Consider the following 24,891-nt stretch of genomic DNA (forward strand, 5'->3'; position numbering starts at 1 on the left):
TTGTAATCCCAGCACTTTGGGAGGCAGAGGCGGGCAGATCATGAGGTCAAGAGATCGAGATCATCCTGGCCAACATGGTGAAACCCCGTCTCTACTAAAAATACAAAAATTAGCTGGGAGTGGTGGCGCGGGACTGTAGTCCCAGCTACTCGGGAGGCTGAGGCAGGAGAATTGCTTGAGCCCAGGAGGAGGAGGTTGCAGTGAGCTGAGATCGCACCACTTCACTCCAGCCTGGTGCCTGGCGACGGAGCAAGACTGTCTCAAAAAAAAAAACAAAACAAAACAAAAAAAAACCGCGTTGTCACCTCCCTGCCTTTGTTCTTTCTTTTTTCCCATAAGAACATTGAGCGGTTTGAGAAGATACATGCAGTAAATGTACATTGTCTATATTAGTAATATTCTTTTGCTAACATTATTGCTAGTCATAGGGAAAATATAATTTTTCTCTATAGTTTATTTTTCTAAGCTTCGAAGTCTATAACAATTTAATCCATGAGATGCAAATTCAAAACTCATCAGAGGCCAAACTAGGGATAAAAATGAAAGAATTTGTAGGGAATGCTGAGGGTTGTGTCACAAGAGAGGGCATTGCGCAAGGCCACCACGTTTTACAATGCCAGGGCACCCCGTTCACTTCATATTGTATGTGAATGGCGCCCCCTAGTGTAGAGCAATGCAGAGGCCCACTAGATGCCCTGTTCATTCATTCATTCATTCAGAACATCCTCATTGAGCTTATTGTGTGCCAAGCTTGGTTCTAGGTGCTGGAGAGGTAGCAGTAAACAAAGTGGACAAGAATCTCTGTCTCACAGAACCTAAAGATATTCTCTTTTGATTATTTTTTTAAAGGCAAAAAGCAACCTGCCAACCAAACAAGATGCATTAATATACAGAATTCAGCTCACAGGCCTACAAATTAATGACTCCTGTCCAGACTTTTAAATTATTTCTGTGATCATGAAGGTTTTAGCCACATGGAAAAAAATACAGCAATATACTAACCACAAGCTTGCACCTACTGCTTAGCTTATGCTTAATGAGAGCTCTGGCAACATAGAAAACTCAGCTAATTAATTTTCAGTTACAATTTTATACCCCACCCCAAAGACTGTGCTTGCTACACCTTCCAAGAAAACATAATTCCTAGAGGTGATGTGTTCGGTAACACCGAGAGAAAAAGTAGAATAAGGCAGGGGTCATGGCATTCTGCCGAAGCATTGTCTGCCTAAATACCTGTCCTAAAGACTCATGGGAAAGACAAGTCATTGAACAATGGTCAATGTGGCACTTTGAACCAATTCAGTCTGCTCTTAACCCCCCTATACATTTAATTAAATTTTTTTTTCAAACAAAAAGAAAAATTTCTTGAAGTATCGGGTCTCTTAGGGATTATGCTAACAGAAGAGGTGAAACATAAATAATTTCTCAGCCTTATGGCATCTCAATGTTATTCAATGGAAAGTTTTAATTTTATCTGCTAAATGAAGCTAAATGAATGTCACCTAGCTCTTTTTTTTTCATTGGAAGCTTGGGTAAAACTAAAAAGAAACCTGTATTCAAGTTTCTGCAAGAAGCTTTAAAGAAATGCTGTGATGGTACTGAAATAGTTTAAAAGTTTTCCACCTACAACTCACTTTGCATTTTCTTAAATAAGATCATGACTCAAAAAATTTAAAGGACCTAGGTCACATATCTTATGAAGAGTTGGAGTCATGGTATAAAGATATAAAGATTGTATATAAATGTTCACATGTTCTAAGAAACAGAGCTAAGACCACCTGTGATAACTCTTTCTCTTTTCTACCTGCCTTCCAGGATCCTTTCTTTCCAAAATCCCTCAGAAATTAATGATAATGATAATCGGAAGAGAGAGTGTTGGCCATGTCAATCAACACATTATATTAAATTACTTTTCCCAAAGTTTGGAAGCATTTCCTGAAAGCTGTCAAGGGTATTAGTTTTTCTCTCTCTCTTTAAATCACAAAGCAAAATTCCACTGTCTCTCCCCCACCCCTTCTAAAAAAAAAAAAAAAAAAAAAAGTTGTCGAGTTTTGCTTTTCTATTCACTGCAGTCCTGGCCAAAGTAAAGCCCTGTTTCTCAATGACGTCAAGATCTTTACCAAGATTAGGCTTTCATTTCTCTATTGCAGCAATTAGCCAGGGAATGTATAAAAGGCTTCAGGGAGACTCACTGGGCTGCAGAGAGAGGCGCTTTGCACCACAGACAGATAGCAGGAAGGAAAGACAGAGACTGAGAAAAAAGAGGAGTCGGTCGGTCCTGGGGAAGGAGAGAGTGAGACTGGGAGAACGAGAGACACAGAAAGTGTGTGTAAAACGGAGTAAAGCAAGAAAAAAAAAGCTACCCTTAAAGCACATTTAAAAAACAACTCTGGCATTTCAAGAAAGAAACAGGCTACGTTTAAAGAGACAATGAAAGGCTAAAGAAAAGTTTAAAATCTCTGCCACAGTCTCATAGGTGCTTGGAAATGAAAGTAGAACTGCCTGTCTTTAACGGACTCTGACAGGGGTAACTGGATTAGGGACGGGTACGCCAGTGGTTTTTTTTTTTTTTTTTTTTTAACATCTTAAATCCTGAAAAAAAAAAAAAAAAAAAAAAAGCAGCAGCTCCGAATTGAATGAATTGATGGGCACACTCCAACTGCTGGGCTGGAGAGACTGGAGTTGGTCTTGCCATTTCTGCTTCTTTGAAAGAGGAGACAACTTGGGCTTCCTTTTAATTTAGTTTTTTCCCCCCCTTCTACCCCCACCCCCAACCTTTCCCCTTACCTCCCCCACCCCCCTTTATCACCACCCCCCTTTTAAATAAGAGGGTGAAGGGGAGCCAGAGCGCACAAGGGAACTGACTCAGGAGGCAGAGAAGATGGGCATCCTCAGCGTAGACTTGCTGATCACACTGCAAATTCTGCCAGTTTTTTTCTCCAACTGCCTCTTCCTGGCGCTCTATGACTCGGTCATTCTGCTCAAGCACGTGGTGCTGCTGCTGAGCCGCTCCAAGTCCACTCGCGGAGAGTGGCGGCGCATGCTGACCTCAGAGGGACTGCGCTGCGTCTGGAAGAGCTTCCTCCTCGATGCCTACAAACAGGTGAGCTGAGCTGAGAATGACTTCTCCTTCGGTCTACAGGGGCAGGGGCTCACGTGCTGGGGACCAGAGGCCAACGGGAGCATTGGGGTGAAAGCTGTGAAGCCCTATTTGTGGGGCTGCCCACTGAGCCTCTAAGTTTACTTTCCACGCCTGTTGCACAGGTTAGATCGGGAGACAGCTGTTAAACCGTAATGATTCTGTGTGACCTAATAAGGAGTCTTTCTACCAAGGGTTATTAATATCTTACTGTGGCTATGGAGTAGAGTGCTGGTACAATAACTTGGGAAAAGTGAGAAAATGATGGGGAAGAGAGACCACTGCATTGATTCTGCTCTTGCCATAAACTAGAATTTTGATTTTTTGCTTGGTGGGAGGAGGCTGTGTGAGGTGCACTGAGGAAGTGTGTTTGAGGGGTGGGTACTGAAAAGCAAAAAAGAGAAATGCTACTTAAAACTCTCAGAGAGTTGACAAGATAACAAAACGGTCATAGCAAGTGTGATTTGGCATCGTAGCTGCTTGGTTTCTGGTAGAGGTAAGAGTTAATGAAAGCAAGCAACTGTGTGCCACCTCCTCTACAGTGATTCCAATTTGAACCCTTTGGAAGCAATTTTCAGGCAGTGAGTCCTGAGTTACTAGATAGCAACTTGCAAAAGAAAAATCTGAAAACTGGCTGTCAGAAATTCAGCATTTGCAAGGGAAGCCTCTTTTACTTCGTTTCTCAAAAATAAACTAAGTGGCCCTAGAATGAGATGATGGGTCTGGGGTTCATTAAATCTCAGAGCTGTTGTGAGCATTAGAGCAGTGGTCTCCCTTACCTGCACAGGTAGTGTCCAGGGGCTGCTCTCTCAAAATCAGAGGTGATGATCTCAGTGTCTAAATGAAAAATACTGATGTTCCAGGCTTTTTGCTGGTTGGAGATGTTGATAGAGTATTTTCAACTGAGATCTGCAGGGGCACAGAGGAAGATTTTGGCCCTGGTCTTTTGTCAGTTCCCCCCACCTGCTATGCCCATATGACTCCTAAAAGTCCCCCCAGACTCCCCACCCAGGCTTGAGAAGAATGAACCATTTTGGCAAAAGTAGTTATCAAAACAGACAATCTTGGTTTCTCTAACAGTGTTGCCCAAGATGCCAGAAAAAGGAACTGTACCTCTGGATTTTAGAGGAATATAGAAGCCAGGTGTTCAGTGAAGTGGTATGCTTCAGGCCGGCAGCCCCTTAGAACCAGAGACAGGGAACTTGAAATAATAGAGGCAGAAGTGAATGCGTCCTCCATAAATAAACACTAGAAAAATAAAATCATGCACCAGGAAAAGAAAAGAAGTAACTTGTAATTACAAAGAATCCAGGACAGGATTGTTCCTCTGAAAATCAGATGTTCAAGAAGAAAATATCTGTTGTGAACTAGGGAAGTTTCCCCACCTGTCTTTATTATTGATAGTAACCGCAAGAGGATTTGTGTCTATTGTTGTTAAAAAATGTGAATTGCAAGAGCTCTTATTAGTAGATGGAAATTTCTTTATGCGAATATAAATTGATGCTCAAAGCTCTAACAGTAAAACCTCATGTATATTGTGCATGTGAGGCATAATGGGGGAGTTAGAAAAGTAGATATTGAATTGATCATCTCATTTCCACAAATGTACACATTGAATGGGAAGTTTTTATGTTTTGTTTTAGGGGAAGGCAATTTGGAGGCAGGTGTGGGAGTACACGGGTATGTCAGACATACGATTAATTAGGAAATTCCCTCATCAACATCATATTTCATATGTGTTAGCAGATACCATGGAAGTATTAGTGGTTTGACCTCAGTATATTAAACTCTTACTGTTTGGAAGACAACTGCATTTTGCCTATAAAAAAAAACCACTTATTGGAAGAATTTTACTTACATACATATATTTCTTTTATAAATGTCATGTTTCATTAAGAAAAACATGAAAAAAGTCATCTCCCATATACACAATGGGGGCTATAATGTTACCCACAATTATTAAGTGAGGTTGTTTTTCCCATTAAGCAGCTTATTGAACATAAAATGGAAAAGCAAGCAAATACCTCTTTAGTAAAGTTTATTTATTTTTTTTTTCACTAATGTATAATGTTCCATTGTGTTGCAATATTTTGTTATTCCTATTCCAGGAAACGGGAGGATGAGTGATTTGTTTTTTCTTTTTGCATATGGTTTGTGTATTTATCTTCTATATTTCTTTGTTCCTGCCTACTGATTTGATTAATGACCAAGTTCACGACTGGTGTTATTACGTTTGATTTTGATAATTTATATAATAGCTACCATGTGCAGAAGTAATCCCAGGAACCATATATCCAGAGACAAGACTGGACTGGGTGTGTGATGAATGGAAACATTATGAACACAGCTGGAGCTGAATGATGGTCTCTTTCTGCCTTCAAGTATAGCAAGGGTGGTGCTTTCCGTGGTGGCATTTGAGGGTCACTCAGAACCTCTCAATCAAGTTCAATCACTTCCCTGAATGCTCTTGTCATCTGTGCCACTGTCTTTGGGTGTAGTCATTTCTAGAGACATTGTAGGAGGTTCTGTTTGAGATGGCATCACACTATTTCATAATCCTGACTTGCATTATTTTGAGCTGCCCATCCCCAGAAGCGAAGGTTTCCAGGATGAGAGGGGCGTGTACCCATGTGATACAACTAGACATGTGAGTTGCCCTTGTTAATTCTCCTTGTTGCTGCATGTCAGATGCCTAGAAAGATACGTAGGGAAAATATGGCAAAAGTATTATCCCTGTGTTTTGACCCCACAAGAGGCAACACAGAAATAAAGAAAGAACAAAATAAAAAACTTTTTAAAAATCTCTTAAAATATTGAAAAGGATTTGAATTAACTTTATGGAGAACCATTTAAAGACAATGTGAGTTTGATAAGAGATGGGTTCTATGCACAATTTTGATTGAAAGTCTATAGACACTCATGAGAGACCCTGAGGTGAATAAATGATATTTGTTATTTAAGTTTCTTTAGTCAGTGTCATTGCATCTGAACAGTATATCCTTGTGCTGGTGCTCAGAGACTAAAAACATGCAACCAATAAGCAAACTGCTCTGTCTGGGAGCCTGGCTTTTACCTAAATGAAGTGTAAAAATAAACACACAGTATAGATGCTGACAGGCAGTTTAGCTTCCGCACGGTTAAGATTGCAGAGGTACAGAAAACATATTCATTTGAACATATAATTTTGGTTTTGAAAGGGTCTCTTTAACAGTCTCCTCCTCCTCTTCATTCACCTCGAGCCTTTGACACTAGTTTCCACAATGGAAAAAGGCCCTTTTAAGAGAGAAACAGTCAAAAAAGTACATAAAGCAGGCCACAGCCAGAGCTTGTCCATCATTTGGATAAAACATTGGGGAATGATAGAGCTTAGAGCTACATTTTCAAGGTACAAATTAAAAGGAGAATAGCTAAAAGGGAACTGAGCTCAGAGGAAGGAGTAGGTAGCCTATTCTTCAACTCTGATTTATTTGGCCAATCTGAATATAAATGGTTAAATCTCTGCTTAATGATTGTTTGGCCATGTTTCTAAGGACATTGATTTAGCCTGGTCATTATGTCAAAGAATTTGAAACTTCCTGATAGTTAATAAAGCCATGTCCAGGGCTTTGGATAGCAAGAAGTTTGTGTGAAAATTCTGCTACCACCTCCCTCCCCTTCATTTTTATCATTTGCTTTACTTTCTATTATGAGATTATGTGATATATTGTCCACAAACCTTTCTCAGGCTGTAGAAAAGAAAAAGAAAAAAAAAAATGCCAAAGCAAAAAACAAGGTTAGTAGTATATGCTCTATTTTCTGCTTCTCCTTGATGAATGGTTCTTTCTTCCCCTTTGCCCCGGGTTTCACAGTCCACACGCTAAAGCAGCATTTCCTTTACGCCCATGCACTGAACACAAAACATCATCAAGGAAATCACGTTTTTATATATGCTATGTATGTACGTTCATGTTCATATTCATAAAGATGTCCATTGCAGCATTTGAACTTGGCCCAGAGTTGTCTTCTGTTGTGAAAATGCAAATCCTGTTTAATTTGTTGGTGTTGTGTGGATGCTGCTTGCAAAAACATAAGAAAAAACCACTGTAATGGTGCAGATGAGAGAGATAAAAGTCAGCGATGACAATGTCACATTTTACGTGTGTCCCTTCTGATCCTTGCAAAATAAAGGGACCCTTTGGGAACATCGGAACTTCAAGACCAATTAGTAGAAATGATGCTTCTTGTGTTTGGGCATTAAATACTGGGCAGGGTTCTCTTTAGAGCGGCTAATGCTGGCAGGGAAAGAGGTACCGACCTAATTACTCTTCCGCAAGAGTAAAAAATGCCTTTTGAATGCCTCTTTGGCAAATATGTCTCATTAAGGACAAAAACCAAACACAAACCCTCTAAGAAGGAGAAATTAAGATGATAGGTAACTTGTGGCCAGGAGACTTTCTGTGCCACTGTGGGAAATTAAAACAAAGTTTGGGAGTACCGAGGGATAACTTGTTTTTGTTGAGTTTCTTTCCTGCAGCCTAAATGTTATTATGGGACCAACTTTATTTTCTTCATCATTTTGGCCCTGTGTCAAGGAATGCTTTGCTCCTGGGGAGAGCAGAGAATCTTCCATCATTGAAGACAATGGTGATTCTCCCAGCCTGTCTCAGCAGGGTGCATAACCCAGCAAACCAAGAAGTTCTCCATTTGAAACTCTGGTCTATTAGGAATTTAAATTTATGGTGACCAAATGGGGAGTTGACAATGACCAGTAATATCCTTTTAGAATATTTTCTTTAAAGGAAACTTTCATATCTAAAAAAGGGTTTTTTTTTCTTTATTTTAGCTAAATAGTCCTCCATCAACTTTTAGGAATGATGGGCACATTTTATGACTAGTATATGAAGCTTATAAAAGCAGACTACTGGTCTACTCACATTTGGATTTATGGATGGTGGGTGTGTGTTTTTCCTTCTTAGCTTGATTAATAATATGAATTTTATCTATGCATTTTCTCTTGCCTAGGCACCTCCACGAATAAGAATATCCGTTTGTGGCATTATAATATTCAGGAAGGGACCCTGGCTGCTCAACAAAATAAAAAGAATAGACCACATTTGTTTTGTGCACTGACCAGATGAAACAGTCAAGGACAGATCAATAACACTGAGTGTTGATTACAGTAGTATTCTATAAGAGGGCTCCAGGATTCTTATTTCTGAATGTATCTGTTTCAGTGAGCTTATCCATCACCAAATATGGTTACGTTCATTGCAGATCAGGGTTATCATTAAGTGTAAAATTCTTCACTGAGCTAGGATTATAATAATTAGCATTCATTCATTCAGCGAAATAAATACTTCCCAGTCTAACCCTAATCCTAACAAAATGCTGAATCCCCCACATAAAGAGCATTATGGATTTTGTAACTTTCCTAATTTTTTATTTTAGAGTGACAGTGTGGTATTTACTCTAAATTTCCCAAGGCAAACTAGTCTGTGTTTTGGAAAGAATTCTGGAGCTGAAGTATACCTTGTCTCTAAGAAGGAGGAGGTGTGTTAACTTTCCAGGAAAATTTACTTCAGGTAACAGGAGAGTCTCCTGTGACAAAAGCATCAGATTAGATTATTCAGTTGAATAATCAGAAATAATGAAAGGATCAACAGGCCTGCTTGGGTAAGTCAAGGGGTTAGAGGCCCATTTATCAAGGCTACGTAATTGTTTATAGAGTTCAAAAATGATTCCAAAATGCAGATGAATGTTTTTACCTACCAAGAACCCACGTGTACGGGTTGCTTACTTAACAGGAAGTCACTACGACAGACTAATCTGAATGCATTTCGGTCTTCTTATCACAGTGTGTTCGGGCACACAGCACACATGATATCGTTAAAACAACCCTCCTGGAATCATTACTACTCTTTCAAATGAGAAAGATCTAAAGAGAAGAGACTGCTACCCACTACCGAGATCTACAAAATAAAAGTAAAAATAAAAAATAAGAAGTCCAAAAAGAACCCATGGATTAAAGGATTTACAATACCTTTAAGATGTATATCTTTAATTTTGATGTATATTTTCATGCCTTCAAGACTAGCATAGTTCATATGAAAGAATCCAGGTATACGTGCTTATTTGATTTCTCCATCTAGTGTCACTTGTAAACTAACTGAGAAAGTTAGCGTAAGTAAAATAACTTTCTCCGTGGTGGCGACTTAAAACAAATTTACTTACTTAAGTCACACCAACAGCTTCCTTTCTGAGAAGGGAGATTATTACTGTAAGATTTCTCTTAGAAAACTAATAGTGCTTATTTCAAACCTGCCCTGCTGGGATTTTTCAGAAGGGAGAGAAAGAACTTTAATTCTTTCTCTACAGTTAAAATGAGTTATGCATTAACATTAGATAGAAGCTTCTGAACAAAAGCCCTTGAGTGTATTATATTGGTTTGGATTGTTACATCTTTAACAATTCACTTCTACGTGACTTCAATTAACACTAGTTTTATGTGTGGCTATATGTATGTGAGGGAAATAAGTCGATCCAGTTGGAAGTATATTGTAATATTAAGGATAGTGTATACAAACCAATGTACTGTCGTAAGTCATCCTTAATGTTATTGGCTTTGATTAAGCCATTCTGAAGAAGATCTAATTGTATTAATTCAAACTGAAGTAATTGGCTCTTTTATTATTGCCTGCTTTTTAATTATCAGTTTACAGATTCAAAGCCTGCAAACTTTCCTTCATTCTGTTTTCCACTATTTAAACCATGCACAAAGGGAGCACATGAAACAATTTTTATCTCTACCTCTTCTGCCCCAATATTTTATAATTCCGAGGAGCTTGTTAATAAATTGTGGGGTAGAAAAGTACTTTTTAATGTGGCTTCCTAGATAAAAAGAGGGAAACAGGCACATATGCAAAATGAGAAATTAAAGTAGAATTCAGGAGTAGCCTTTTTTTTTTTAATTTAATAGAAATTGTGAGGTTGGAGTGGTAAGAGCCACCCCGTGAGCAGTGGCAGTAGAAGCCTCCGGGGAGTATGCCAAATTGAGGAGAGTGAAAAGCTTTGCTCAGGATATATATATTTTTAAAGCACAGAATTGCCCAAGAAAGACTATGTTCTGTTTCACATGGTGGGGTAGCATCTAATAAGGACAACACACACCCACCTAGTTACAGTCTACAAAGAACTCTTTTGCTCATGTTGTCTTCCAATTGCCATATGTGGAAGACGGGCATTATTACCTCCATTTTACAGATGGAAAAGCTGAATCACTAAGGTGGTTAAGTGCAAGTAACCCTTCTTATAAATGGTAGACCTCAGGTTTTCTAGGTCTGGCCAAGAATAGAGCCCACTGGTATCACTGGCCATTGGTTGGGATTAAATGACTTAGTATTGTGCAAGGAAATAAAGGTCCTGACTGGTGTTTCAGAATGCAGAAAGAGGCACCGTGTCCCAAGACCCTGATAATTCATCTTAAAGGAGACCATTTGCTTCTAACTTTTAAAATGAAGTCAATTAATCATTTGTTATAGAATGCATGCTAAGCATTGACAGCAAAATAAAGATAGGAAAGAATACCAGCCTCGGCTTAATTATAAAAAGAGTTAACTCCAGTGCCTTCAATGAGGAAAATAATTACCTTCAGTGACTATACAGAATGAAAAAGACTTTTACTTTCTTTTGGGCCATTCTTTACATTACCTGCCATGATGTCTCTTTACTCAAATCAATAAATGTTTACCACATGCTCTGAAGAATATACCACACTCTATTAGAGCCAAATTGTAACTATTTAACATGAATTGAAGTGGCAATGTGTTTAATGTGATGTTCTCTCCTTTTTTTGTTGTTGTTGTTTTTTACCATCAGGTGAAATTGGGTGAGGATGCCCCCAATTCCAGTGTGGTGCATGTGTCCGGTGCAGAAGGAGGTGACAACAGTGGCAATGGTCCCCAGGAGAAGATAGCTGAGGGAGCCGCATGTCACCTTCTTGACTTTGCCAGCCCTGAGCGCCCACTGGTGGTCAACTTTGGCTCAGCTACTTGACCTCCTTTCACGAGCCAGCTGCCAGCCTTCTGCAAACTGGTGGAAGAGTTCTCCTCAGTGGCTGACTTCCTGCTGGTCTACATTGATGAGGCTCATCCGTCAGATGGCTGGGCGATACCTGGGGACTCCTCTTGGTCTTTCGAGGTGAAGAAGCACCAGAACCAGGAAGATCGATGTGCAGCAGCCCAGAAGCTTCTGGAGCGTTTCTCCTTGCCGCCCCAGTGCCGAGTTGTGGCTGACTGCATGGACAATAATGCCAACGTAGCTTACGGGGTAGCCTTTGAACGTGTGTGCATTGTGCAGAGACAGAAAATTGCTTATCTGGGAGGAAAGGGCCCCTTCTCCTACAACCTTCAAGAAGTCCGGCATTGGCTGGAGAAGAATTTCAGCAAGAGATGAAAGAAAACTAGATTAGCTGGATAAAGGTATGATTTTTAAGAGAGCTTATTGTTTTTAAAAAGCATATAAAGGCAAGGACATTAAGAACTGGATCCGTATTTCAACAGAGTCCCGTTGCCTTACCGAAAGACAGGAGTCTGCCTTTCAGAAGAACATGAATCTCTGACAGCTCCATACTTTCTTCACTACTCAAATGGCATTGGGCTAAGTAGTAGCCCCATCACCTCTCTTCTGGTGAAAAGCCTTATGTGAAAAGATCCCAAGATGGAGAGGAAGAAACCCTGATTCAGCATGTGTTCATTCTGCATTGGGAAGGAGCTGATACAGGGGATGCATGCTTTGAGACCAGAAGAAAAGACTTATCAGAATAATTACATTAGGAAGCTACTGTCTACGTTAAGATAAGGGGTATTGTCTTTGCTCTATTTGGCATGGATGAAGCCTAATTGGAAATTCCTCAAATTTATAACAAGTCCTTGAACCCAGCCATGTGGTTAGACATTGGTGTCAGGGTAGACCTTAGAATCGTTTCTGATGTTGCTTTTAGTTGTGTAGTGCTCTCAGTCTTCATAGCCCAGAACTTACAGGTATGTTTGTAGATACCAAGAATAATCCCTCCATCGAGGAGGTTAGAATGATCATCTGAAATGTGAGGGTTACTTCCTAGGCAGGTAGAGAGAGTGCTAGGAAAGAAATCAAATTGACAAGCTAGGAAAGAGGAGGCAGAAAGATTTGGAAAATTCACAGAGTTTCACCTTGAAGCTGTAGAGAGTAGAACTCATTTGTTAGCCACAGAAATACAGAAACACACACAAGACCAGAAAACGACGCAGCAGTGCCGCTAAAGGTGGCATAGAGAATACACATATAAAAATAATATATTTGTCATATGTTCCTAGATAGAAGGAGAAAGGAGGGATTGAAAGGAAAAAAAATTCTTAAATATTTGTAGTTGTGAGGGGTTTCTGTTGGAAATAATTACTTTTGAAACATGTATGTGGTATGTATATTTTCAGTGGGTTAATTACACCCCATAATACCGTTAAAGGAAAACCAGTGCGTCTGCTGATGCTGGTCTTTTCCTCTCCATTCCTGCAGTTATTATGTGGCCAAGTCATTCCTAATCTCAGTCTCTATAGCAGTGTTCTCTCTGAATGCTGCGCTGAAGAAATTATACGTACATACATACATGCAGATGTATATATATTCTCAGCTGCTGTGGGGGGTAGGTACCATGGCCATTCAGCACAGCCTTGATTTCCTCCCAAAGTAGGTGAACTATAATGAAGGATAGGTGCAAACAAACAAGCTTACTTCCATTGCAAAATAGAAGAAGAGGAAGTTATAGATAATTCCGATCAATAATTTTGGAGGCTTTGTTATAAGGCAACCCCCGGTATCGTGGAATTTCCATTGACATTTAAATTTGGACATGGATCTTCCTTTTTTCCATTAGTTGAGTTTTAGTAATCTAAAGTCCCTATAGTATATGATTATAATGCTATTTTAATATATATAAAATAGTTTTTTCTTTTTAAAATGGACACTATAGTTTTACCCATCAGTAATATTTAAAGATCATAGCCCCCAAAAGAATAGATGAACCAATTTTGTATCATATTTTTTTGATAAATAAGAGACTATTATAAAATCATAGTATATGATTGTATTTAAAGGTACAATCAAAGGATCTTTTGTTTATTCCATTAATAACTGAATAAAAATAAATTAATAGAAAAAACTAAAGTTGAAAATGCATTCTTAAACTAGTTGTCTGAAATGAGAAAAGAGTGGGAACTAGGTGTGCAAGAATCAAAAGTATTTTCTTATTTTAAAATGGGAGCAACATATCAGTCATATCACTAGCTGGTATGTTGTGTAAATATTAAAGCTCCATTGTGACAAATATTTTTTTTTATGGCAGCATCAGCTTTCTAATGTTTTAAATTCTATAAAAACCACCCACAAAGAAACAAGGCAAATTTCAAAAATGTGATGTTTTCTAATGAATTGCTGGAAAATCATATTGAGAATAATTATTTCAGATTCCTCGGTTGTTAACCTCTACATTCAAGACTTGTCTCTGCCCTCATTGATTTTTTTATCTTCAAAACGGTGTCGAGATTTACGTGGGACCCTAAAACAGTAAAATAAAAAATCTGGTTGCAGCACATTCACACTGTTGTCCTTAAGCTTCCCCTTTATTCAATGTGTACGGTGATGTAACAGTATGTCAGATAAGCCGGTGGGGGGATGAGATTTGGCTAAGGCAGTGCCAGTCGACTGGGGAAAAGGATGATGGAAAAATCACCCAGTTGTGCTATATTTTTAAAGAAAGAGGTCGTTTATGTGTGCAGACCTATTCTCCCTGAGGATAGCCCAATGGAGAAATGAAGCAGAGGAAGGAAACATAGAAAGACACAGGCTATCAGGGAGGAAGATGCTCAATAGAATATGTAAGAATTTCTGGAAGAAAGGCTGTGGAAGGGCCAATGGAGAAAATGAATGGACAAAGCTCAGGAATCCTACACTATGTAGAATGTCTTGGTGTTATCAGGGTAAAGCCTATAATTATGTAACCTATTTATCTCAACATAAATTTTTGTGATTTCTTGTGATGCATTCTTTTATGAAATTAACAAGAACTCATTATTTGAGGTAGAGGAAAATCAATGCTTTAGCTGATATGCTGAGAAATTATTAGATTGCCAATACTCACGTGCCTATCATGTGTTTTATAAGGTATGTGTTCCTTTGAGGAATTGTAATTCTTATTCTCACAGGGAAAAGTGTATCTATTTATATATCATAGCATAAATCTATGATATATTTATATCATATATAAAAGTCTGAGTTATCTTTCTTAGTCCCTGATCATGTTTCTCCCATAGGCTGTGTTTACACGGAGCTATCAGTTTAGCCTTTTAAGCTGCATTAGCTTGTCTATTATTAAAATAGTTTCCAAGAAATTTTAAATATTATCATAGCATCTGGTTTTATTCAAACCCTTATTGTTTGAATGACTTATGTCTTGGAACTATTAAAAACTGACTTTATTTATTGCTTAGTGAAAATACTAGTGGGATCAACAATGACTTTCTTGAATGGGCATGAATGGAAATGTCTGCTCAGTAATTTAGAAGTGTTTCATACAGTTATTAAAATGTAACTGACCTCCTTAGAGGTAGATTAGTAACTGTTTCTGCTTTGTAAAGCTAAGTGACAGCCACTTAAGTTACATGACTTTCTATTTTCATGTGTGGTCTCTGGTCCTGTGTCTTCAACTCATTTATAGAAGTCCCCTTGGTTTTTGGTAATATCAACTTCCCAGTGTCTATCTAGTTAAATTATTCTCCCATTAACCAGGAAGTGCTTATTCTTTCATCAAGGTGGGAAGAATAGCCTATTGTCTTTCATTTTGCCTGAGTGTATTTTACTATTTGGGTTCTTAAGTAAAAATTATGACATATGGTGAGGTCACATGATGGTGCTACCTTACTAGAGGGCAGGTTAAAGACAATATGTATGCCTTTGGGAAAATTCCCAGGTGGATTACAAGGCGTCCTCAGATTCCCTAAAGGGGATGGATTGATCTGGACATTTGTTCCACCTGAACTCTGACTGATGGTTTGGAAAATAAGCTTAATTAGTATCATATGACCATTGAAAAAGAAAAAATGTAGACCCTGACTTCTGTCCCACTGAAGGATTAATGAAAACCTTTACTAGCATTTAGAGCTTTTCAGAACATGCCCAATGTCATGTGTCTCAGCAGTGGGGACTGAAAGTAAGGCTTTTAATTTTAGGAGCTTTTTTTTTTTTTTTCCTAAATGGTATCGCCAAAAATCAGAGTTAATATATATATAGTTAGATTCCAACTTCCTTCTTCACTCCAAAACTAGAATCCAAACCCACTCTTCATATATACTCCCAGAATGAGGCTTACGTACCAATCTCTTTGCAATTGGCACAATCTTAGTCATTTCCTGAAGCTCTCTAAGAAAAGAGGGGATCTAGGGTGGGAGAGGTAGAAAGTTGCTAACTGGGAAAGATGAGGCCCTGAGGGCTTGATCTACAAATCCGGGAAGATTTGAAAACAAACTTCTCACGAAGGAAGGCTGAAGGCTTCTGCAAGTCATTGAGTGACTTTAGGATGAGCAAAACATCGGGCCACTTCCTAATGCCCTATGTGTATAAGCAACAGAAGCAAGGTCTCAGACTTAACAGACCCCTCTCTGTTCCAAGGTGAGTCTGAACCAATAGAAAGCAAACATGTGCAGATATCCAAACAAGACTGCTCATGCAAGTCAGGGCTGGCTGCCCGTCTTAGGCAGCAACAGCAGAGCTCCAGGGAGTTTATTCAATATTTACTGAGACTTCGAAGACCCAGCAGATGTTTAATGAAGTCACTATTTTGGCTCAAACCCTCCATTTCTCCCCCTCCCCTGAAAAAGCAAACAGGTAAACACACAAATGAAAGAAACCCACAGAAGGGGATGGGAAATAAAATTCTCTCAAGACTTCTCCAGGCCCATGTCGCTGGTTAGTGTGGTTTTTATGTGTGTTAGCATTGGGGAATGTGAAGAAATAAGTATCCAGTACTTTATAACCAAAGCAATTAAATGATATTGGGTAGGGAATGTTGGCCAGTTTTGTTTAGTTTTGCATCACATTATCCCCAGACTCACTAGCCCAAGTAATCGGGTACCCGAAGAGGGAGACAGAGATGTGCAGAGTTGACCAGTGTGCGGATGATAACTACTGACGAAAGAGTTGTCGACTCAGTCAGTGGTTGGATGTAGTCACATTAGTTGGCCTCTCCCCATCTTTGTATCCCTGGCAAGGAGAATATTCGGGACATGATGCCGAGAGTACTGGGTAAATGTGGTGAGAATGCATGTGTGCAGATGCTACTCATATGTGCTTCTCAGTTGCAGAAAAAGAACTGCTTTGGAGATTCTCAGTAGAAAGGGTGTTATCATATTGGTGCTGAGTGGTATGTGTGCTTATACAATTTGTTCCTGTATTTTAATAAACTTTGAATAAAAGAATAAAGCTACTCTTTGGTTCTATTTGTTTATTTTAACATTTCTCCCTAGACCTTGCCCCAGGCTGGAACATATTGATGGTTGACAAGGGAAAGAGAATCCATCATTCTAATATTTATTCCTTGGTGTTTGTGGGCAAAGTAGCCAGCAATGCCAGATTATTTTAATCTCATGCTGCGTGCCAGAGTCTTCAAGGAAATCAAGACAAGTAAAAAGAAAATCTTCAGATACTTTCCATATTCATGAACAAGTTGCACACAGAATTCATAGAAAGGTGTCTGTTTAAGAGACTGTGGAGCAAACTTTTACTTTGTTATATTTACATCTTGGGTTTTCTAAGTGCAATTAATATACTTTCCAGAAACTTGGTTAAAATCACACACACACACACACACACACACACACTATATACATATATCTATATTATTTGTTATATGATTGTTTATGTATTAATGTGTAATAAATTTGAATACATTTCTAACAAGCACTTTCACTATGAGGAGGTATAAAGAATATGTTATATGGAGGCAATGGACAGTTAATGAAAAAGAATATGTTTGCAGCATGGTTAAACACGTGCATTTTTTTTTTTTGGAAAACGGGCAACTTAAAGTATGAGTATCTCTTGAGACTCTGAACTTACTCATGATTTCCTACACATAATAATTTTATGAATATTAGCATCTTACACACTATTCCAGAATTTCAAATAGAAATTTTAAAAAATCATTACTTTGACAACTATCTGTTGAGTTTCTATTCTTTGCAGGTCCTTGTGCTAAGTACAATGTAATGTGTAAAGACAGCATAGCCAAACTCATGCAAACATCACTTCGTGCCATGGTTTGAATATTCCCTCTAAAACTCATGTTGAAATTTAATTGCCGATGTAACAGTACTAAGAAGTGGGGCCTTTAAGAGGTGATTAGGTCATGAAGGCTGTCCCATCTTGAATAGATTAATGCCATTATGGAGGGAGTGGGTTAGTTAATGAAAGAGTAGGCTTCTAATTAAAGGATGAGGTTTGGACCCCATTTCTCTGTTTTGTGCATTCTCGCCCTCTCACCATGTGATGACTTCTGTCACGTTATGACACAGCAAGAGGCTCTCACCAGATGTGGCCCTGAGATCTTAGACTTCCCAGCTTCCAGAAATGTGAGCCAAACACATTTCTATTGTTTAAAAATTACCCTGTCTGTGGTATTCTGTTATAGCAACAGAAAATAAACTAAGACACTCCCTTAAGGAGTCTGTTGTGGATTCATTAAGACCATGCAAGTGACCAAGTCAATCTTAAAAAAAAAAAAAATTGGAACTTATTGGCTGAAATAACCAAACTCTGCAAATGATTGGGATAAAACTTGCCTTAGTAACAACTGGATTCAGGAACATAGAAGCCTTTAGTGCTTTCCAGGTCTTTTGTCTTTCTTCTTTTTTGGGTGTCAGCTTTTTCACCCAGACCAGCTTCTCTGTATGTTGGGTGATCTGGCTAGCGGAGGCCTCTGATTTACGATTTCATTATAAAGCGGTACAGATGGTGTTTGACTGTATTCCCAGGGAAGAACTTGGATTGGACCAATTTGTGTAACAAATTGCCCACGCTGTTGAATGGGGGTAGGATCTGTTACTGAAAAAAAGAGAGCAAGAAGGGCTCTGAATACATAGATAAGATGTTAACTCAGTGACTTTATTTCTTTTTTTTTTGGGGGGGGAAAGAGACTTCTTATTTTTAAGAGCAGTGTTACATTTCCAACAACATTCAGAAGAAGGTATGGAGATTTTCCAAATACCTCCTGCTCCACACAGGAATACCCCTCCTCTATTAACAACATCTCTCACCACAATAGTATATTTATTACAGTTGATGAACATACATTGACACATCATTATCACCCAAAGCTTGCATTATGCTTTGATTTATGCATTCCATGGCTTTGGAAAAACTGTACAATGATATGTTTTATATATATCATTATAAAATTAAACAAGGTATTTTTATTTTCATTGCTCTAAACATACTCTGTGCTCTGCCTGTCTATCCTTGGCCACTCCTAACCCCTGGCTACCACTGATCTTTCTATTGTCTCCATAGTTTTATCTTTCTAGAATGTCATATTGGAATTGTATAGTACCTAGCCTTTCAGATTGACGTCTTTCACTTAGTAATATGCATTTAAGGATTCTCCGTGCCTTTTCATGGACTGATAGTTCATTTCCTTGTAGTGCTGAGGAATATTCCATTACTTGGATATACCAGATTTTATTTATCCATGTACCTACTGAAGGACATCTTTGTTGTTTCCAAGTTTTGGTCATTATGAATAAAACTGTTATTAACATCTGTCTGCAGGTTTCTGTATAGACATAAGTTTTTCACTCCTTTGGGTAAATACTGAAGAACATGATTGCTTAATTGTATGGTAAGAGTATTTTAAAGTTTTGTAAGACATTGCCAAACTATCTTCCAGAGTGGCTTTTTGCATTCCCGCTGACAATGGGTCAGAATTCCTGACGTTCCACACCCTCACTAACATTTGGTGTTGTCAGTGTTCTGGATTTTGGACTCTCCAATAGGTATGAGATGGTATCTTGTTGTTGTTTTAATTATTTCACAGCCTATTTCTTGTCTGTATTTGTTCTTATGTTGTTTGATTTAGTCTTCATGTCTGAAATGATTTTTACTTTTTTAAAAAAATAAAATTTTTATTTTAGAACAATTTTAGACTTACACAAAAATTAAGAAAATAGTAGAGAGAGTTCCTGTAAGTCCCATACCAATTTTCCCCTATTAACATGTTATGCTAATTTGTATGCTTGTTATAGCTAATGGGTCAATAATGATATGATATTATTATTAACTAAAGTCCATACTCCATGTTCTAATGTCCCTTTTCTGTTCCAGGATCCCCTCCAGGATATCATATTATAATTAATGTTCATTTCCTTGATAATATATGATGTGGAACATCTTTTCATTATGCTTATTTTTCTATTTGTACATTTTCTCTGATGAGGTGAATGTTAAGGTCTTCGGTCCATATTTGAACCTGGTTGTTTGTTGTGTTATAAGAGTTTCTTGTATATTTTGGATAACAGTCCCTTTTTATATGTTTCTTTTGAAAATATTTTCTCCCGGTCTGTGGCTTGTCATCTCTTTCATCTCTTTTTTTTGACATTGTCTTTCACAGAGTAGTTTTTCATTTAATGAAATCTAACATCAGTTATTTTCTTCATGAATGAGAACTTTGGTAATGTATCTAAAAACTTATCATCACCATACCCAAGATCATCTATGTTTTCACTAACATTATCTTCTAAAAGCTGTATGGTTTTGTATTTTACATTTAAGTCTATGATCTGCTTTGAGTTAATTTTTGCAAAGGCTGTAAGGTCTGTATTCCAGAATGATTTATTAAAAAGATTGTATTGCCTTTGCTTCATTGTCAAGGCAAGTAGTCTGTATTTTTGTGAATCTACTTTTAGGCTCTCTATTCTGTTTCATGGACCTTTTTGTCCATTCTTTTACACCGTCTTGACTACTGTAGCTTTATGATAAGTCTTGAGGTCAGGTAAGATCAATTATCTCAGCCTGTACTTTGCCCTCAGTATTGTGTTGGCTGTTGTGTGTCTTTTCCCTTCTCATAATTAGAATCAGTTTTTTGGTATCCACAAAATAACTTGCTGGGATTTTGATTTGGATTGCATTGAATCAATAGATCACATTGGGAAGAACTGATATCTTGACAATATTGAGTATTCCTATCCATAAACATGGAATATCTCAGTTTATTTAGTTATTCTTTGATATATTTTGTCAAAGTTTTATCATTTTTTCCACATAGAACTTATATATATGGTTAGATTTATATGTAAGTATTCATTTTTGGGGGACCTAATTTGATACATTTTGTTTTCAATTTCTAATTCCTCTTGTTTATTTCTAGTATATAGGGAAATGATCGACTTTTGTATATTAACCTTCTTTCATGCAACCTTTCTATTAATATAATTGCTTTTAGTCCCAGAAGGTTTTTTTTCAAAAGCAGTATTATTTTGTATTTTCTACAAAGACAATCATGTAATAGGCATCCAAAGACAGCTTTATTTTTTCCTTCTAAGTCTGTATTTCTTTTCTTTCTTCCTTTTATTGTCTTACTGTATTAGCCAGGACTTCTAGTACAATGTTAAAAAGAAGTGGAGAGGGGACATTTTTGCCTTGTTTCTGATCATAGTAGGAAAGTTTTCAGTTTCTCATCAAGCATGACATTAACTCTAGGATTTTTGTAGATGCTCTTTAACAGATGATTGACAAAATTACCTTCATTCCTAGTGTACTGAGTGTTTTTATCATGCCTTGGTGTTGGATTTTGTCAAATGCCTTTTCTGTATTTATTGATTTAATCATGTGTTTTTTTTTTTTTTTCAGTTTGTTGATGTGATGAATTAATTTTTGAATTTGGGACCAGATTTTAGCCCTGTATACATGGGATAAACTTCACTCAGAATGGTGTATAATTCTGCTTATGCACATTGAATTAAATTTGCTAATATTTTGTTGAGGATATTTGCATCTATGTTTATGAGAGATATGGGTCTTTTTCTTCTAACACCTTTAGTTTGGTAGGGTAATGGTGGCCTCATAAAATGAGTTACAAAGTATTTCCTGTACTTCTGTCTTCGTCAAGAGATTATAGATAATTGGTATAATTTCTTCTTTAAATATTTGGTAGAATTCAGCAGCAAACTCATCTGAACCTGGTGCTCTCTGTTTTGGAAGGTGATTTAATTGTTGATTCAATTTCTTTGATAGATGTAGAACCATTCACACTGTCTTTTATTCCTTGTTTGAGTTTTGGGAGATGGTGTCTTTCAGGAAATTGGCCCATGACACCTAGGGTATCACATTTGTGGGCATGTAGTTATTTATACTATTCCTTTATTATTCTGTTAATGTTCATGGGATCTATAGTGATGCCCCTATCTCATTTCTGATATTTGTAATTTGTGTCCTCTCTCTTTTTCTTCTTGGTTAGCCTGGCTAGAGGCTTATCAATTTTTTAAAAAACCAGCTTTTCATTTTATTGATTTTTCTCTTGATTTCCTGTTTTCAATTTTATTGATTTCTTCTTGCTTCTTTTCCTCTGCTTACTCTGGATTGAACTTACTCTTCTTTTTCTAGTTTTGTGAGGTAAAAGTTTATTGATTTAAGCAAACCACTATGGCAGGTATATGCCTATGTAACAAACCTGCACATTCTGCACATGTATCTCAGAACTTAAAGTATAATAATAATAAAAAAATTTTGTTCTTTTCTAATATATGCATTCAATGCTATAAATCTCTCTCTAGGCAGTACTTTCACATCCCACACATTTTTATGTGTTTTCACTTTCTTTTAGGTCAAATATTTTAAAATTTCTATTGAGATTTTTTTATTTGACTCGTGTTGTTTAGAAGTGAGTTTAATCTTCACATATTTTGGGATTTTCCAGTGGTTGCTGTAAAGTTTGCAATATATAATCACAACTAATCTAGGTTTACTGTCAACACTACACTGCTTCATAGGTAGTGTGAGTACCTGACAATAACAAAATAATTCTTATTTCTCCCTCCTATCTCTTCTATTATTGGTGTCATTCATTTTACTTACACGTGTACATAAACCTTATATACATAAGACGTATACATAAGCGTACATAGTTAAATACACTGTTGCTATTATTATTTTGGACAAACTCTTATCGGTTAGATCAGTTAAGTACAGGAAAAATGAAAGTTTTTACTTTACCTCCACTTATTCTTTCTTCAGTGCTCTTTCTTTTTTCCAGACCTCAGTTTCTGACTTATGTTCCTTCCTCTTTCTAAATAGTTTCTTTTAACGTTTCTTGCAGGGCAGGTTAACTGACAACAAATTTCCTCAAATTTTGTGTTTCTAAGAAAGTATTCCTTCTTCACTTTTGAAGGATAATTTCACAGGCTACAGAATTCAGATAACTGGCTCCTTTCTTTCAACACTTTAAGCATTTCACTTTACTTCCTTCTTGCTTTCAAGGTTTCTGAAAAGAAGGATGTTATTCTGTAGGTAAGGTTTATTTTTTTTTTTCCTCCCTCTGATTTCTTTCAGGACTTTGTTTTTGATCTTTTGTAATTTGAAAATAACATGTCTAGGTGTAGTTGTTTTTGTTTGTTTGGGTTTCTTTCTTTTTCTTTTCCTTTCTTTCCTTTTTTATTTTGGCATTTATCCTGCTTGGTGTTCTCTGAGCTTCCGGAATTTTTGGCTTGGTGTCTGACATTAGTTTGGAGAAATTCTCAGTTATTAGCCTAAAATGCTTTTTCTTTCCTTTGTCTTTTTTTTTTTTTCCTTTTGGTATTTCTATTACACATACATTAGATTTTTTGTAGTCGTCCCAGTCGTTGGATATTTGGTTTTGGTTTGGTTTTCTTTTCAGTATTTATTTTCTTTGCTTTTCTGTGTTGGAGGTTTCTGTTGGTATATCCTCAAGCTCAGCGATTCTTTTCTCAGCTGTATTCAGTCTACTAATAAGCCTATTAAGAACATTATTTTTGTTATAGTGTTTTTGATCTCTAGAATTTCTTTTTAGTTCTTTCTTAGGATTTCTGACTGTGTGCCACATTGTCCACGTGTCCTTGCATCCTGTCTACTGTATCCATTTAGACCTTTAAACTATTAATCATACTTGTTTTAAATCCTGATAATTCCAAGATCCCTGGGATATTTGCTTCTGATGCTTGTTCTGTCTTTTCAGGTTGTGTTTTTGCCTTTTAGTATGCTTAGTAATTTTTTTTTTGATAGCTAAAGTACCAGATAAATGGAATTGTTGTAACTAGGCCTTTAGTAATGTGATGACAAGGTGTTGGGAGAGGAAAAGTGTCTTATATTCTTAAGATTAGGTCTCTACTGAGCCCAGGCCCCTGGATAGTGATTTTCACAAGTGTTTTTCAGTATTTTTCTTCTTTCTCAGGTAGAACAGGATGGCTACAATTGGATAGAGTTGAATATTTCCCTTCTCTCACGTGGAAGGCTACAGCTGGCTGGAGTTAGGCATTTCTCTTCTCTCAGGTCATTTAGGCTTTGATTATACCCCAGCAGGTTACTTTCTGGTTAACTAGTTTCTCCTGAGGACAGGCCTTGTTAAAAGATTAGAGTGCTCTGGTATATTTCAAAAGGTTTTCTTTCCCCCTTTCCCTGCAGGAAGCTGGATGGAATTTTTCTCCCGCACTTACCCTGAGAAGAATCTGGTCAAGCTCCTGGAAGCAAAACTCAAAAAAATACGAAAGTCTCCCACGACTGGGTCCTTCTGGAATTTTTAACTCTCAGACTTGCTCACACAGAGCCTCTAGCAATTTGTTAATTACAGTTCAGATATTTTTCGACTCGGGCAATGGTTCGTTCCTGCAGTGGTTTCCACTTGTGAGTTTCTTTTCTGGTAAGCTTGGCTCCCTGTATTTGCCTATCTCTTCAAGCTTAAAAACAGTGTTTTCTCCTGTTTTAACCTTTCTTATTGACCTAAGAGGAGTTACTGGAATCTAGAAGTCTTAGTAGCCATTATTTTTAACTTCCCTAATAAGAAACGTTAAAAAAGAATACAAGAATACCTTGATTAGTATTACGTATATACAAATAAGGACATGTTCAGAGGAAGGAAGGGCCCTATGGGTAGAGCTCTCAAAGGTGAGTGTTTAAAGGGACTTGTGGAGTTTAAAGTGACTTGGATTGACCTAGAAGGACGAGCAAGCTTTAGATAGAGAAAACGGGCGGTTTTTTGTTTAGAAAGTCAATTATTTACTAAGTGTCTATTGTTGTGACTAAAGAGGACAAATCAGTCAAAATACAAAGACACCAAACTATGTCAATCATCCTGACAAGGGAGAATTCAGTTCAATTCAGTAAAAGTTAAATAAACGAGGGTATGAGCTCTGTTTTAATTTTTTTTTTTTGTATTTCTCCCTCTTGAGTGAACAGACGTTTTAATAACTAAAATACAACCAATGATGAGTATTCTGAGCACCCGTTAGTTCACAAATAAGCCGCTAGTCCCTGTATGGCACTACTATAATTATAATGTGTATAAACAAATAATATAAAATATGGTTTCTCACAATGTAAGATTTTAGTGTAGTTGATAAGAAATCCAAACACGAAGATATCTAATATTCCTGATAGTTTAGTGTAGTTGATAAATAAGAAATCCAAACATAAAGATATCTAATGTTTCTGATTTTTAAAAATGTACTGAAAGTCTTGAAGGTTTG

The 24,891-nt window shown here is 37.3% G+C and overlaps 1 protein-coding gene across 1 annotated transcript; it reads left to right on the top strand.

Moving 5' to 3' along the window:
* Positions 1 to 1,868: 1,868 nt before the first annotated feature.
* DIO2 (iodothyronine deiodinase 2) lies at positions 1,869 to 16,628 on the top strand. Its single transcript, XM_032287729.1, has 2 exons — positions 1,869 to 3,103; positions 10,994 to 16,628. Exons 1-2 carry the CDS (start codon positions 2,882 to 2,884, stop codon positions 11,168 to 11,170), a joined length of 399 nt encoding a protein of 132 aa, XP_032143620.1. The 5' UTR covers positions 1,869 to 2,881; the 3' UTR covers positions 11,171 to 16,628.
* The last annotated feature ends 8,263 nt before the right edge of the window (positions 16,629 to 24,891 follow it).

Source organism: Sapajus apella, unplaced genomic scaffold (genome assembly GCF_009761245.1).
Source record: "Sapajus apella isolate SASKATOON/1434 unplaced genomic scaffold, GSC_monkey_1.0 scaffold20, whole genome shotgun sequence".
Classification (NCBI taxonomy): domain Eukaryota; kingdom Metazoa; phylum Chordata; class Mammalia; order Primates; family Cebidae; genus Sapajus; species Sapajus apella.